General features: G+C 47.7%; 1 protein-coding gene across 6 annotated transcripts in view; it reads left to right on the top strand.

Annotated features, from left to right (window-relative positions):
- The window catches only part of stk11ip (serine/threonine kinase 11 interacting protein), a 120,737-nt gene that overhangs the window by 95,453 nt on the left and 10,176 nt on the right, over positions 1 to 15,108 (top strand). For all 6 annotated transcript variants that reach the window (XM_078227800.1, XM_078227801.1, XM_078227799.1 and 3 more), the window contains one exon: positions 3,750 to 3,928. In XM_078227800.1, the coding sequence (XP_078083926.1) occupies positions 3,750 to 3,928 (179 nt within the window). The remainder of the gene's footprint in view (positions 1 to 3,749; positions 3,929 to 15,108) is intronic.

Below are 15,108 nucleotides of genomic sequence, written 5' to 3'. Positions count from 1 at the left end.
AGAAGATGACTCCACCAGGACCGCTACATCTGTGGGAGCGGCCTGATCGTCTGTGGCCCAGGCTTCATGTGGACTTTGCAGAGCCTTTCATGGGTCATATGTCTCTATTCATCATGGACAAGCATTCTGAGTGGTTAGAAATACACATCATGAGCAACATCACAGCTGCCATTACGATAGAGAAGCTACATCAAGTTGTTGCAACTCCTGATTTAGCGGATTCTCTTGTCTCTGATAACGGGACAACTTTCCCAAGTGATTTGTTCCAAGGGTTCATGCAGAGGAATGGGATGCGCCATCCATCTTCAAACCGTTTATCAGGGTGAGCTGTTCAGACCCTGAAAGAAGGATTGAGGAGGATGGCAGGCGGGACCCTGGGAACCAAGCTCTCTCGGGTTCTTGTTCCAGTATCCATATCACTGCACAAACAACAGCACTCTCACCAGCTAAATTACTGATGGGCAGAAAGCCAAAACCTCACCTGAATCTGCTACATCCAGATGTCAAAATGAGAGTGGGAAGGAGACAGGAAAAGCAGGAGAGACGTAACTACCATGCTGACCACGACCACCCGGGCGGCACGGTGGCACAGTGGTTAGCACTGCTGCTTCACAGCTCCAGGGACCTGGGTTCGATTCCCGGCTTGGGTCACTGTCTGTGTGGAGTTTGCACATTCTCCTCCTGTCTGCGTGGGTTTCCTCCGGGTGCTCCGGTTTCCTCCCACAGTCCAAAGATGTGCAGGTTAGGTTGATTGGCCGTGCTAAAATTGCCCCTTAGTGTCCAGAGATGCGTGGATTAGCGGGTAAAATATGTAGGGATGTGGGGGTAGGGCCTGGGTGGGATTGTGGTCGGTGCAGACTCGATGGGCCGAATGGCCTCTTCCTGTACTGTAGGGTTTCTATGTTTCTATGCTAGGGAGAGATGTTTGAATCCAAATGGCTCTATGTCAGGGATTTTGGCTGCCTGGAGTTATTTTCAACCAAGGTGCTCCAGTATCATTAGTGGTGAAACTGACTGATGGAAGAATCATCCGCAGACACCACGATCACATTTGTTTGTGTCATAACTCTGAGACGACCGTGTTTCCAGGCTACACAGCAAAAGGAAAAGCTGCAGTGGGACCTGGTTAGGAAATGGTCCCTGATGTACAGGGGCACCCAGTGGCCTCTGCTCCAGGAGGAGATGGAGGGATGTTCATTCACAAACACCCAACCATCTCCTGCGCCCACAAGTCCACCCCAGGGAAACAAACCTCACCAGTGTCCACAGAGTCACCAATGGTACTGAGCAGGTCACAGCCCGGTTGTAAAGCTCCTGAAAGACTGGCGTATAGTTGAGACATGAGTGTCGTTATGTTTCTTTCCTTAAAAGGCCATAAGATATAGGAGTAGAATTAGGCCATTCGGCCCATCGAGTCTGCTCTGCCATTCAATCATGGCTGATATTTTTCTCATCCCCCATTCTCCTGCCTTCTCCCTGTAACCCTTGATCTCCTTATTGATGAAGAATCTATGTATCTCTGTCTTAAAGACGCTCAATGACCTGGCCTCCACAGCCTTCTGCGGCAAAGAGTTCCACAGATTCACCACTCTCTGGCTGAAGAAATTCCTCCTCATCTCAGTTTTTAAAGGAGCGTCCCTTCACTCTTGAGGTTGTGCCCTCAAGTTCTAGTCTCTCCCACTAGTGGAAACATCCTCTCCACGTCCACTCTATCCAGGCCTCGCAGTATCCTGTAAGTTTCAATTAGGTCCCACACCCACCCCTAACCAGAGTCATTTACAACCTCAGCAGCACATCCCTGCTCTTGTATTCTACACCTCTAGAAATTGGGCGGCACGGTAGCACAGTGGTTAGCACTGCTGCTTCACAGCTCCAGAGACCTGGGTTCGATTCCCGGCTTGGGTCACTGTCTGTGTGGAGTTTGCACATTCTCCTCGTGTCTGTGTGGGTTTCCTCCGGGTGCTCTGGTTTCCTCCCACAGTCCAAAGTTAGGTTAATTGGCCAGGTTAAAAATTGCCCCTTAGAGTCCTGAGATGCATACGTTAGAGGGATTAGCGGGTAAGTATGTGGGGGTAGGGCCTGGGTGGGATTGTGGTCGGTGCAGACTCGATGGGCCGAATGGCCGCCTCCTGCACTGTAGGGTTTCTATGATTTCTATGAAATTAAAGGGGGGGGGGTGGGAGTGTGGGAGAGAAGTTATTGTGGGTACACTAAGCACCTTCCTATTTGAATATGTATGCTGATGTCTTTAAGTGTGAGCATGCGTGAGTGTGTCATTGGGTGTGTGAGTTATTATTGTCACGAGGGACCTGTGCACAACTGCTGCCAGATTCTGTGTCCATGATGTGCTGTTTATTTTATTATTTAGTCAGTAAAGACGATTTCTGTGTTTGCCTACCGTTGTCAAGTTACCGTAACTCCATTGGCTGTAAAATGTTCCGAGGTGTCTGGTGTTTGTGTAAGGTGCTGTAGAAATTCCAGTCTGTCTTGTCTTTATGTGGAGGCATTGAACTGAGAGAGTTTCACAGCAGGGGTTGAGGTGTGTTTGGGGAGTGCACTCTACAGCATTGAGTGCAGATTGAAGGAAAATGCTTGGGTGTTTCCCCTTCAAAAGGAAAGTGCTTCATGCGATGTGTCACATGCGGCTTTCATCTTTCTGCTTACTCCCTCCCATTGACTTATGAACAATGTCCTTTTTTAATTCACAGCCAGCATAATCAAGGACCCCATACTCTCTTCCACCTCCTTCTGTCGGGTAAAAGATACAAAAGTCTGAAAACACATAACAGATTCAAGAACAGCTTCTTCCCTGCTATCATCAGACTTTTGAATGGACCTACCATATATTAAGCTGATCCTTCTCTATAGAATCATAGAACATAGAACATTACAGCGCAGTACAGGCCCTTCGGCCCTCGATGTTGCGCCGACCAGTGAAACCAATCTAAAGCCCATCTAACCTACACTATTCCAATATCATCCATATATTTATCCAATAGTCATTTGAATGCTCTTAATGTTGATGAGTCCACTACCGCTGCAAGCAGGGCATTCCATGCCCTTACTACTCTCTGAGTAAAGAACCTACCTCTGACATCTGTCCTATATTTGTCACCCTTCCATTTAAAGCTACGTCCCCTCGTGTTAGCCATCGCCGTCCGAAGAAAAAGGCTCTCACTATCCACCCTATCTAATCCTCTGATCATCTTGTATGCCTCTATTAAGTCACCTCTTAACCTTCTTCTCTAACGAAAACAACCTCAAGTCCCTCGGCCTTTCCTCATACGATCTTCCCACCATACCAGGCAACATCCTGGTAAATCATAGAATCCCTACACTGTAACTGTAACACTATATTCTACACACTCTCCTCTCCTTCTCCCCATGTACTCTATGAACGCAAACGCTGTGTTTTGCCTCTGTAGTGCCAAGAAACAATACTTTCCATTGTATCCCAGTACATGTGACAACAATAAATCAAATGTGAGCATCGTTGGCTAGGCCAGCATTTGTTGCCCATTCCTAATTGGCCTTGAGAAGGAGCTGCCGCCTTGAATCGTGAGGTGTAGGTACACCCAGAGTGCTGTTAGGAGGGCAAGTTCCAGGAACCCAGGAATAGTAATATATTTCCAGGTCAGGATGGTGATTGGCTTGGAGGGGAGCCTCCAGGTGGTGGTGTTCCCATGTGTCTGTTGACCTTGTCCTTCCAGATGTCTGGGTCTTCATTCTCTTCCCTTTTTTCTGTTTAGTGGCCAGCCTTCCAACTGGTTAAGGAAGCGGGAAGTGCATCCCATACTGGATCTGGTGCACCTGCAGGTGGGTCTTCGCACCCAGAGCATTGGCATGGAGTTCGATGGTTCGGGGGCATCATACACACTGTTGATGCGAAATCCATCCAAGTGCAAGAACTTCATGCAGTTTTTCACAGGTAGGTGGACAGATTTTAGTCTTGACTTGTGCAATATATGTGGCTCTGATGTTCATCCAGTTGGCTGGTGTGCAACTAGTGGCAAGCCTTTAGTTACTCCTCGCACTATCCAACACAAATATACAAACTGGAAAGCTTTTCTCATGAAAAGACTTGGCTGGTGCCAAGAACCTTCCACCTGATTTATGCTCCAAGGTTGTTAAAAGCATTGAGTATCCTTCAAAACTGCCACGCGTATAGAAGTTGTTGAAAAAAAAGAACATAAGAAATAGGAGCAGGAGTAGGCCATCTAGCCCCTCAAGCCTGCTCCGCCATTCAATAAGATCATGGCTGATCTGATAGTGGGTTCAGTTCCACTTACCTGCCCGCTCCCCATAACCCTTAATGGTTAAAAATCTATCTGTGACTTAAACACATTTAATAGGTAGCCTCTACTGCTTCATTGGGCAGAGAATTCCAAAGATTCACTACCCTCTGGGAGAAGAAGTTCCTCCTCAACTCTGTTCTAAATGGACTCCCCCGTATTTTGAGGCTATGCCCCCTAGTTTTTGTTTCCATTGTAAGTGGAAATAACCTCGCTGCTTCTACCCTGTCTAGCCCCTTCATTATCTTATATGTCTCTATAAGATCTCCCCTCAACCTTCTAAACTCCAATGAGTACAGGCCCAGTCTACTCAATCTCTCCTCATAAGCTAACCCCCTCATCTCCGGAATCAACCTGGTGAACCTTCTCTGTACCCCCTCCAAAGCTAATATATCCTTTCTTAAATAAGGGGACCAAAATTGTACACAGTACTCTAGGTGCGGCCTCACCAGTACCCTGTACAGTTGCAGCAAGACCTCCCTGCTTTTATACTTCATCCCTCTCGCGATAAAGGCCAACATTCCATTTGCCTTCTTGATTACCTGTTGCACCTGCAAACTGAGTTTTTGTGATTCATGCACAAGGACCCCCAGGTCCCTCTGCACAGTAGCATGTTGTAATTTTTCACCGTTTAAATAATAGTCCATTTTACTATTATTCCTTCCAAAGTGGATAACCTCACACTTGTCAACGTTATATTCCATCTGCCAGGTCCTTGCCCACTCACTTAGCCTATCCAAATCTCTCTGCAAACTCTAGTGTCCTCCACGCAATTTGCTTTCCCACTCATCTTTGTGTCATCCGCAAACTTTGTTACCCTACACTCGGTCCCCTCCTCCAGATCGTCTATGTATATGGTAAATAGTTGAGGCCCCAGCACCGATCCCTGCGGCACGCCACTCGTCACTGATTGTCAACCGGAAAAGCACCCATTTATTCCGACTCTCTGCTTTCTGTTAGATAGCCAATCCTCAATCCAAGCTAACACTTTACCCCCAACTCCGTGTACCTTTATCTTCTGCAGCAACCTTTTGTGAGGCACCTTATCAACTGCCTTCTGGAAATCTAAATACACCACATCCACCGGTTCCCCTCTGTCAACCGCACTCGTTATATCCTCAAAAAGTTCCAGTAAATTAGTCAAACATGACTTTCCCTTCATGAATTGCACTTCATGAATCTTCCCTTCATGAAAATGCACCGAACAAGGATAGCAGTGGTTGAAAGCATAGTGGGAGATTGTCACACTCTTCATAGACAATGAGACAGAGCTACCAATGTGTGTAGCTTGCTCCCATATTGACCTGTCTGAAGAAGGGGCTCGATGGCAAACATTCCACACTGTGCACACACTGATACACCTGACCAGGCTTTGCATCCATTGACAGTGTCTCGAGCATCCACTGGACTTTTCACAGCTAATTCATTACGTTATGACGTGCAGCCTCAGTTGTAGGAAATGCCGCAGGCAATTTCTGCACAGCAAGCTCCCACAAGCACAATGTGACAAGTTGGATCATTTTTTTTACTGCTGTCTGTTGAAGGATAAATGATAGCTGACAGGATTATTTCAGGTGAAGCAGCGCTTCACATGCACCTCCTTCAATCCGGTCTCTTGCAGTTGCTGCTCCCAATGCGGTCTACTCCACATCGGAGAGACCAAACGCAGACTAGGTGACCGCTTTGCTGAACACCTTCTTCAGTCCGTCCGCAAGCAGGACCCAGACCTTCCTGTCGCTTCCCACTTCACCACCCCCACCCTGCTCTCCTGTCCACATGTCCGTCCTTGGCCTTTTGCAATGTCCCAGTGAACCCCAACGCAAACTGGAGGAACAGCACCTCATCTTCCGATTGGGCACTTTACAGCCTTCCGGACTGAACATTGAGTTCAACAACTTCAGAACGTCAACTCTCCCCTCCACCTTCACCCCATTTCTTCATTTTATTTCATCTCATTCATCCACTTTATCAACCTTCTTTCTCACTTCCATTTTTCCACTTCTCTGTCCTAGCTCCCCTTCTTGCCCCCTGCTCCCCTTCTTGCCCCCTGCTCCCCTTCTTGCCCCCTGCTCCCCTTCAGGGCAGCTGCCACATTGCTCAGGCAGTCCTTTGACAATCTGTACCTCCATTCTGCCATTCTCGCATTCTGATCACTTAATTATCACCTTCTCAGCCACCTGTGTCCTCATTTGCATTCCCTTTGTCCCATTCCCTTTGTCCCATTCCCTTTGTCCCATTCCCTTTGTCCCATTCCCTTTGTCCCATTCCCTTTGTCCCATTCCCTTTGTCCCATTCCCGCCCCCCCTCCCCCACCCCAATAGTATAAATCTCTGCTGATTCTCTTTGTAAGAGTTTAACAACACCAGGTTAAAGTCCAACAGGTTTATTTGGTAGCAAAAGCCACAAGCTTTCGGAGCGCTGCTCCTTCGTCAGGTGAGTGGGAATTCTGTTCACAAACAGGGCATATAAAGACACAAACTCAATTTACAGAATAATGGTTGGAATGTGAATACTTACAGCTAATCAAGTCTTAAAGGCACAAACAATGTGAGTGGAGAGAGCACCAAGACAGGTCAAAGAGATGTGTGTTGTCTCTTTGCTCTCAGCTCTGACGAAGGGTCATCCAGACTCGCAACATTGGCTCCATTCTCTCCCCACAGATGCTGTCAGACCTGCTGAGATTTTCCAGCATTTTCTGTTTTTGTTGTCAATGATAGCTGGGTTATTTGCTTCCGAATGTGGCATTGTGATCACTCTCGACCCCAAACTGTTGCCCCCAGTCCCTGCGCCAACTCCACCTCGATCTCTGCTGCTCAGTACCAGTCAATATTTACACGGCTGAGCCTGTGAGGTTATCCTGTCCATACTTAGCCTGCACAAACTGTGCCCCGTGTAGAAGACACAGGCTACTTTTGGTGATATCTGCTGAACTGGCCTTGGAGTGAGGTAGTGTCTCTACAAAGAATGGGGTCCTGTTAATGCTACATGTTTAAGTTAACCAGTGAAGTTGAGGCTCTCACTTTTCTCCAATATATTTAAAAGCAGTTATCTTATTGAGGCCAGTTTGCACAGACTAGCCTCATTTTCCCCTCACAGAGCGGGGGGGGGGGGATGGAGGGAGAAATTATTGAGCTGTAAATGAACAGACTGTGTTTTCTCTCTTTTTTCAAGTTTATAAACTCCTGATATAATAGACGCTAATAGTTGGTAACATTATACTAAACAAAATGATAATTGTTCAAGTATGGATGGTAACAATTTTGATTACCAGCCTGGATGAGTGCGGCTCCAACAACACTCAAAGATCAACACCATCCATGACAAAGCAGCCCACTTGATTGGCACCCCTTCTACCAACTTAATGTACAGTGACAGCCATGTGTACCATCTACAGGATTCACTTGCCAAGGCTCCTCAGATAGCATCTTCCAATCCACAACCTCTCCCAGGGGCAGCAAGTGCCTGGAAACACCAAGCTGCGCGCACACCCCAAATCTCACACCCTCTTCAGCTCATTCCAAACCCCCTGGAACTAATGCACCAATGTCACTGCTGCTCCATTGTGAGGCTAATGAAAAACCCAGGAAGCCTCTACTCCACCGAACTGACTACACATGCACAGCCCTTCCATTAACCTTGGCAGGCCGCCATTTATTGCCTGATTGTCCTGGAGGTCAAGGGGAGGTGGTGGTGCAGTGATCAGTGGACTAGCAATGCAGAGATCCAGGCTAATGCTCTGGGGACCATGGAAGATGATGGAATTTTAACTCAAACAAAACATCTGGAATTAAAAACTGAAATGATAATGAAATCATTCTTTATCATCAGAAAACCCCAACTGGTTTAGGGAAGGATATCTGCCATTCCTACCTGGACTGGCCTCCATGTGTTTCTGTTTATTTATTAGTGTTACAAGTCAGGCTTACATTAACAGTGCAATGAAGTTACTGTGAAAATCCCCTCGTCGCCACACTCCGGTGCCTGTTCGGGTACACTGAGGGAGAATTTAGCATGGCCAATGCACCCTAACCAGCACGTCTTTCAGACTGACTCCAGATCCACAGCAATGTGGTTGACGCATAATTGCTCCTCGGGGCTGGGCAATAAATGCCAGCAATGCCCACATCCCATGAACGAGTCTAAAAACAAAAGTGGAAAATTGCCCAGGTATGTCATATACACAAGATGTGGAGATGCCGGCGTTGGACTGGGGTAAACACAGTAAGAAGTTTAACAGCACCAGGTTAAAGTCCTGGTGTTGTTAAACTTCTTACTGTATATACACAAGAGGCAGGACAAATCCAACCCGGCCAATTACTGCCCCATCAACCCACTCTCATAGGTAAAGTGATGGAAGGGGTCATCAAGTGGCACTTAGTAATAATCTGTTCCTGAGTGCCCAGTTTGGGTTCTGTCAGGGTCACTCAGCTCCTGACTTTATTACAGCCTTGGTGCAAACATAAACAAAGGAGCTGGACTCCTGAAGTGAGTGTGATGCGCTTGACATCAAGGCAGCATCTGACCGAGTGCGACATCACGGAGCCCGAGCAAAACTGGTGTCACTGGGAATCTAGGGGAAAACTCTTTTCTGGTTGGAGTCATACCTGGCATGAAGGAAGATGGTTGTGCTGATTGGAGGGCAATCCTTTCAGCTCCAGGACCTCACTGCAGGAGTTCCTCAGGGTAACAGCCTTGGGCCCAACCATCTTCAGCTGCTTCATCAATGACCTTCCTTCCATCATAAGGTTAGAAGTGGGGATGTTCACTGATGATTGTGCAATGTTCAACATTTGTGCCTCCACAGATACTAGCAACAACCTGGGGATTACCATTGACCAGAACCTGAACTGAACTATCTATATAAATGAGATGGAGATGTTGGTGTTGGACTAGGGTGGGCACAGTACGAAGTCTCTCAAAACCAGGTTAAAGTCCAATTTGGTGTTGTGAGACTTCTTATTGTGTCTATATAAATACTGTGACTACAAGAGCAGCTTAGAGGCTGGGAACTCTGCGGTGAGTAACTCAGCTCCTGAGTCCCCAAAGGCTGTCCACCATCTACAAGACACAATTGAGGAATGTGATGGATGAGTGCAGCTCCAACAACTTGGAGAAGCTTGATACCATCCAGGACAGAGCAGCCCACTTGATTGCTATCCCTTCCACAAACATTCATTCCCTCCACCACCAACACAGTGGCAGCACGGTGTGAACCGTCTACAAAATGCACTGCAGGAACTCACCAAGGTTCCTTCGGCAGAATCTTCCAAGCTTACGACCTCTACCATCTTGAAGGAGAAGAGCAGCAGATACCTGGGAACGCCACTACCTGGAGGTTCCCCTCCAAGTCACTCACCATCCTGACTTGGAAATATATCGGCCGTTCCTTCACTGTCGCTGGGTCAAAATCCTGGAACTCCCTCCCTAACAGCACTGAGAGTGTACCTACACCACATGGACTGCAGCGGGTTCAAGAAGGCAGTTCAGCACCAACTTCTCAAAGGCGATTAGGAATGGACAATAAATGCTGGCCTAGCCAGCAATGCCAACATCCTGTAAAATGAAGAAGTGTGATGGTGAACTGGCGCCTTGAAACCACTGCAATCTGTGGCATTAAATTACTGTTAGGGAGCGAGTTCCAGGATTTTGACTTGAGTGTCAGTGAAGGAACAGTGATATATTCCCAAGTCAGAATGATGCATGGCTTGGAGGAGAACTTGCTGGTGGTGGATAGGGTACCAGTTAAGCGAGCCGCTTTATCCAGGATGGTGTCGAGCTTCTTTAGTGTTGTTGGAGCTGCACTCGGCCAAGTAAGTGGAGAATATTCCATCACACTCCTGACTTGTGTCTTGTAGATGATGGGCAGGCTTTGGGGAGTCGTGGAGAATACAGAATGAGTTCTGCTGACGTGAGTCTGAGAGGGGGAACCTGGCCCCCGGTGTGTTTGCCCTTCAGTCATTGACTCAGTCTGTTGTAAACTCAGCACAGACGTGTCTGGGCAACGAGAGGCTGGGCTGCTGGAAAGGTGCCGATGCCTGCAAGCTGACCAAAGACACAAGATGAAACCTGTTGCAGCAGCAGACAGTTACCTTGCGGTGTTGAAGATGAGGCCTAAAAGCAGTTGATTCACAATTCTGCCCGTAGGACACACCAGTGAGAGTTGTTCATACATCCACCACAATGTTCCCAAAACAATCCCAAAGGATTCACTCGATTATAAACATGCCTGAGCACAGTGGCTGGACTGGACAGGGGTCACAGCTCACGGTTGTAAACACCTCTAATCTGCAAGACTTCTTCAGAATTGGCTGCATTCGTTTATCTGTGTGGGTTTGAACCCCATAATCCAGGCTGTCACTCGCAGTGCCAGGCATGTTGAGTGCTTCTCTGCCCGCGATGCTGTTTTTCAAATGATACATGAAACCGAAGCCACAACATGTGATCTCAGCTGGATGTAAGAATTCGCGACCAAGAGCAAAGATGTCCTGGTGTCTGGGGCCAATATTTATCCCTCAACGTAACCCTGCAGTGCATGATTTAGTTATTTATTTCATTAGTAATATTCTGAAGAGTCATACGGACTCGAATCGTTACTTTTGTGTTTCTGAAGATATTGGCGAACCTGTGGAGTTTTTCCAGCTTTTGCCGCTTTTATTTATTTCTTTTTGTTGCCTTGTGGGAGGTTACTCATCAGAGATTTGCTGCCATATTTTCCTTGATCTACATGCTGACTCTTCACTAAAGTCCACCATTGGGTGCTGAGGTTGTTCATGAAGGCCCCACCTTTTCATATGGTGTGGTGATCCTCAGGTTAAATCGACACAGTGGTTAGCACTGCTGCCTCACAGCACCAGGGATGCAGGTTCAATTCTGGCCTTGAGTCACTGTCTGTGTGGAGTCTGCACGTTCTCCCCGTGTCTGCGTGGGTTTCCTCCGGGTGCTCCGGTTTCCTCCCACAGTCTGAAAGACGTGCTGGTTAGGTGCATTGGCCATGCTAAATTCTCCCTCAATGTACCCAAACAGGTGCTGGAGTGTGGCCACTAGGAGATTTTCACAGTAACTTCATTGCAGAGTTAATGTAAGTCTACTTGTGACACTAATAAATAAACTTTTGAAGGTTACAGGAATAGGGCCTGAGTGTGGGATTGAGGTCGTTACAGACTCAATGGGCCAAATGGGCTCTTTCTGTATTGTAGGGATTCAGAACAAAGAGCAAAGAAAATTACAGCACAGGAACAGGCCCTTCGGCCCTCCAAGCCTGCACCGACCATGCTGCCTGACTTAACTAAAACCCCCTACCCTTCCGGGGACCATATCCCTCTATTCCCATCCTATTCATGTATTTGTCAAGACGCCCCTTAAAAGTCACTACCGTATCCACTTCCACTCCCTCCCCCGGCAGCGAGTTCCAGGCACCCACCACCCTCTGTGTAAAAAATCTGCCTCATGCATCTCCTTTAAACCTTGCCCCTCGCACCTTAAACCTATGCCCCATAGTAATTGACTCTTCCACCCTGGGAAAAAGCTTCTGACTATCCACTCTGTCCATGCCTCTCATAATCTTGTAGACTTCTATCAGGTCTCCCCTCAATCTCTATCGTTCCAGTGAGAACAAACCAAATTTCTCCAGCCTCTCCTCATAGCTGATGCCCTCCATACCAGGCAACATCCTGGTAAATCTTTTCTGTGCCCTCTCCAAAGCCTCCACATCCTTCTGGTAGTGTGGCGACCAGAATTGAACACTATATTCCAAGTGCGGCCTAACTAAGATTCTATAAAGCTGCAACATGACTTGCCAATTTTTAAACTCAGTGCCCCGGCCGATGAAGGCAAGCATGGCGTATGCCTTCTTGACTACCTTCTCCACCTGCATTGCCACTTTCAGTGACCTGTGTACCTGTACACCCAGATCCCTTTGCCTATCAATACTCTTAAGGGTTCTGCCATTTACTGTATATTTCCTATCTGTATTAGACCTTCCAAAATGCATTACCTCACATTTGTCCGGATTAAACTCCATTTGCCATCTCTCTGCCAAAGTCTCCAACTGATCTGTATCCTCTGGTGGTCCTCATCACTACCTGCAAATCCACCAACCTTTATGTTGTCCGCAAACTTACTAATCAATCCAGTTACATTTTCCTCATATATACAAACAGCAACAGTCCCAGCACTGATCCCTGAGGAATCCCACTTGTCACAGCCCTCCATTCAGAAACACACCCTTCCACTGCTACCCCTCTGTCTTCTTTGACCGAGCCAGTTTTGTATCCACCTTGCCAGCTCACCTCTGATCCCATGCGACTTCACCTTCTGCACCAGTCTGCCATGAGGGACCTTGTCTAAGGCTTTACTGAAGACTATGTAGACAACATCCACTGCCCTACCCTTATCAATCATTCTATGAATTCTTCTAAGATCACCACCAGTCAGCGCTCTCCCCCTCAAAGTGGAGAACAGACCATACCGTTACACATCGGCTATAAAGCACTTTGGGCCATTGTGAGTTTTTGAAAGCTGCTATAGGAATGTCTTGTCAATTCTCTCCTCCATCGTTGATCGCTCCTTGCTGTCTCCAGTTGTACTGCTGCAGCTGCATGCAATTGCCCCTTCTTGAGTTGAGCCTGCATGGCAAGGGCTATTCCACCACTGGGGCAGCACAGCTTTGCCTGATCCTGGCCCTGTCCATCCACACATTCCCCCGACAAGGGCTGGTATTAGGGTCGGGTAGTGGGATCACTGAGCAACACTTGAAATTATTTAAATGATTCTCTACACCACCAATCTCCCACTCCCACCCAATTACAGCACAGAGGGTGGCCATTCAGCCCAACGCATCCATCCCATCTCTGTAGGATAATCCAGTCAGTCCCATTGCCACCCCTCTCTATCCCTGTAGCCCCTGCAAGTTTATTCCCCACAAGTATCCATCTAAACCCCTTTCAAAACCCGACCCAATCTCAACAGACGTGAGAGCCACTTTTTATTCAATCATTCTCAATCTCCCGGATCATTAAATTTAAAGTTTAAGTTTATTTATTAGTGTTACAAGTAAGCTTATATTAACACTGGAATGAAGTTACTGTGAAAATTCCCTAGTCGCTACACTCTGGCGCCTGAGGGAGACACTGAGGGAGAATTTAACACGGCCAATGCACCCTAACCAGCACATCTTTTGGACTGTGGGAGGAAACCGAAGCACCTGGAGGAAACCCACGCAAACATGGGGAGAATGTGCGGACTCTGCACAGACAGTGACCCAAGCCAGGAATCGAACCTGGGTCGCGGGCGCTGTGAGGCAGCAGTGCTAACCACTGTGCCACCCTCACGTATCTCTGGAATTAGCTGATCCCCATGCCAGCATGCCCCAGCATCTCTGGGGTAAGGGGAAAGCCACAATCAGCCTTGGTCTGACAGCTTTGCCAACACGGTGATGAGGTGATTGGGGTACCAGAGCTATGCAGAATGTCACTCCACGGAGAATTAACATGAAGAAGAGAGAAAGTGGGGGGTGGGTTGGCAGTTGGGTGGGGGTGGGTCGGCGAGTGGGTTGGGTGGGGGGGTGGGTCGGCGGGTGGGTGGGGAGAGGGGGTTAGCAATTTACTAAATTAATCCATTGTGTCAGAAATCTTGATATTGTGCATTATAAATGCTAATTGAATGCCGATAAATGTAATTATATGGGTGGAGTAGCAGTGTTGAATGACTTCAAAAGCAAGGAATTAATATCTCACTTTATCACCGCTGCCACAGGGCAAGGAACAGGTCTGCAAATGCTGATACATGTTCTGTGCCCACGATCAGCAGTGCTGTAGCATCCGCCCTCACAGCTAGAAACTGCTGCAACCCTGATCTCAGAACTTTCTTAACACAATGACCACTCATTCTCTGCTGTGATTCTGTGAGGGTTAGGTGCATTGGTCATGGTAAATTACAAGATTATGAGGGGCATGGACAGAGTGGATAGTCAAAAGCTTTATCCCAGGGTGGAAGAGCCAATTACAAGGGGGCATAGGTTTAAGGTGCGAGGGGCAAGGTTTAAAGGAGATGTACGAGGCAAGTTTTTTTACGCAGAGGGTGGTGAGTGCCTGGAACCCGCTGCCGGAGGAGATAGTGGAAGCAGATACAATTGTGAGCGGCATGGTAGCACAGTGGTTAGCACTGCTGCTTCACAGCGCCTGGATTCGATTCCCAGCTTGGGCCACTGTCTGTGTGTAGTTTGCACATTCTCCCCATGTCTGCGTGGGTTTCCTCCGGGTGCTCCAGTTTCCTCCCACATTCTGAAAGACGTGCTGGTTAGGGTGCATTGACCCGAACAGGCGCCGGACCGTGGCGACTAGGGGAATTTCACAGTAACTTCATTGTAGTGTTAATGTAAGCCTTACTTGTGACTATTAAATAAACGTTTAACTTTAGTGACTTTTAAGGGGCATCTGGGCAAATACATGAATAGGGTGGGAATAGAGGGACATGGTCCCCGGAAGGATAGGGGGTTTTAGTCAGGTCAGGCAGCATGGCTGGTGCAGGCTTGGAGGGCCGAAGAGCCTGTTCCTGTGCTGGAATTTTTTGTTTTTCTTTGTTCTAAATTCTCCCTCAGTGTACCCGAACAGGTGCCGGAGTGTGGCAACTAGGGGGTTTTCACAGTCACTTCATTGCAGTGTTAATGTAAGCCTACTTGTGACACGAATAAATAAACTTTAAACTAAACTCTCTTCTGGTGGAATTGGCTGCATGCTAAAGTGCAGCCATAGTCCTCCTGGCAGGCTCCTTGCCTTGAGCCCTCAGTTAACCTAAAGCTCTGCTGTCTATGTCCTGA

Source organism: Mustelus asterias, chromosome 14, assembly GCF_964213995.1.
Source record: "Mustelus asterias chromosome 14, sMusAst1.hap1.1, whole genome shotgun sequence".
In the NCBI taxonomy this organism is placed as follows: domain Eukaryota; kingdom Metazoa; phylum Chordata; class Chondrichthyes; order Carcharhiniformes; family Triakidae; genus Mustelus; species Mustelus asterias.
This window is presented reverse-complemented; position numbering and strand designations above follow the sequence as displayed.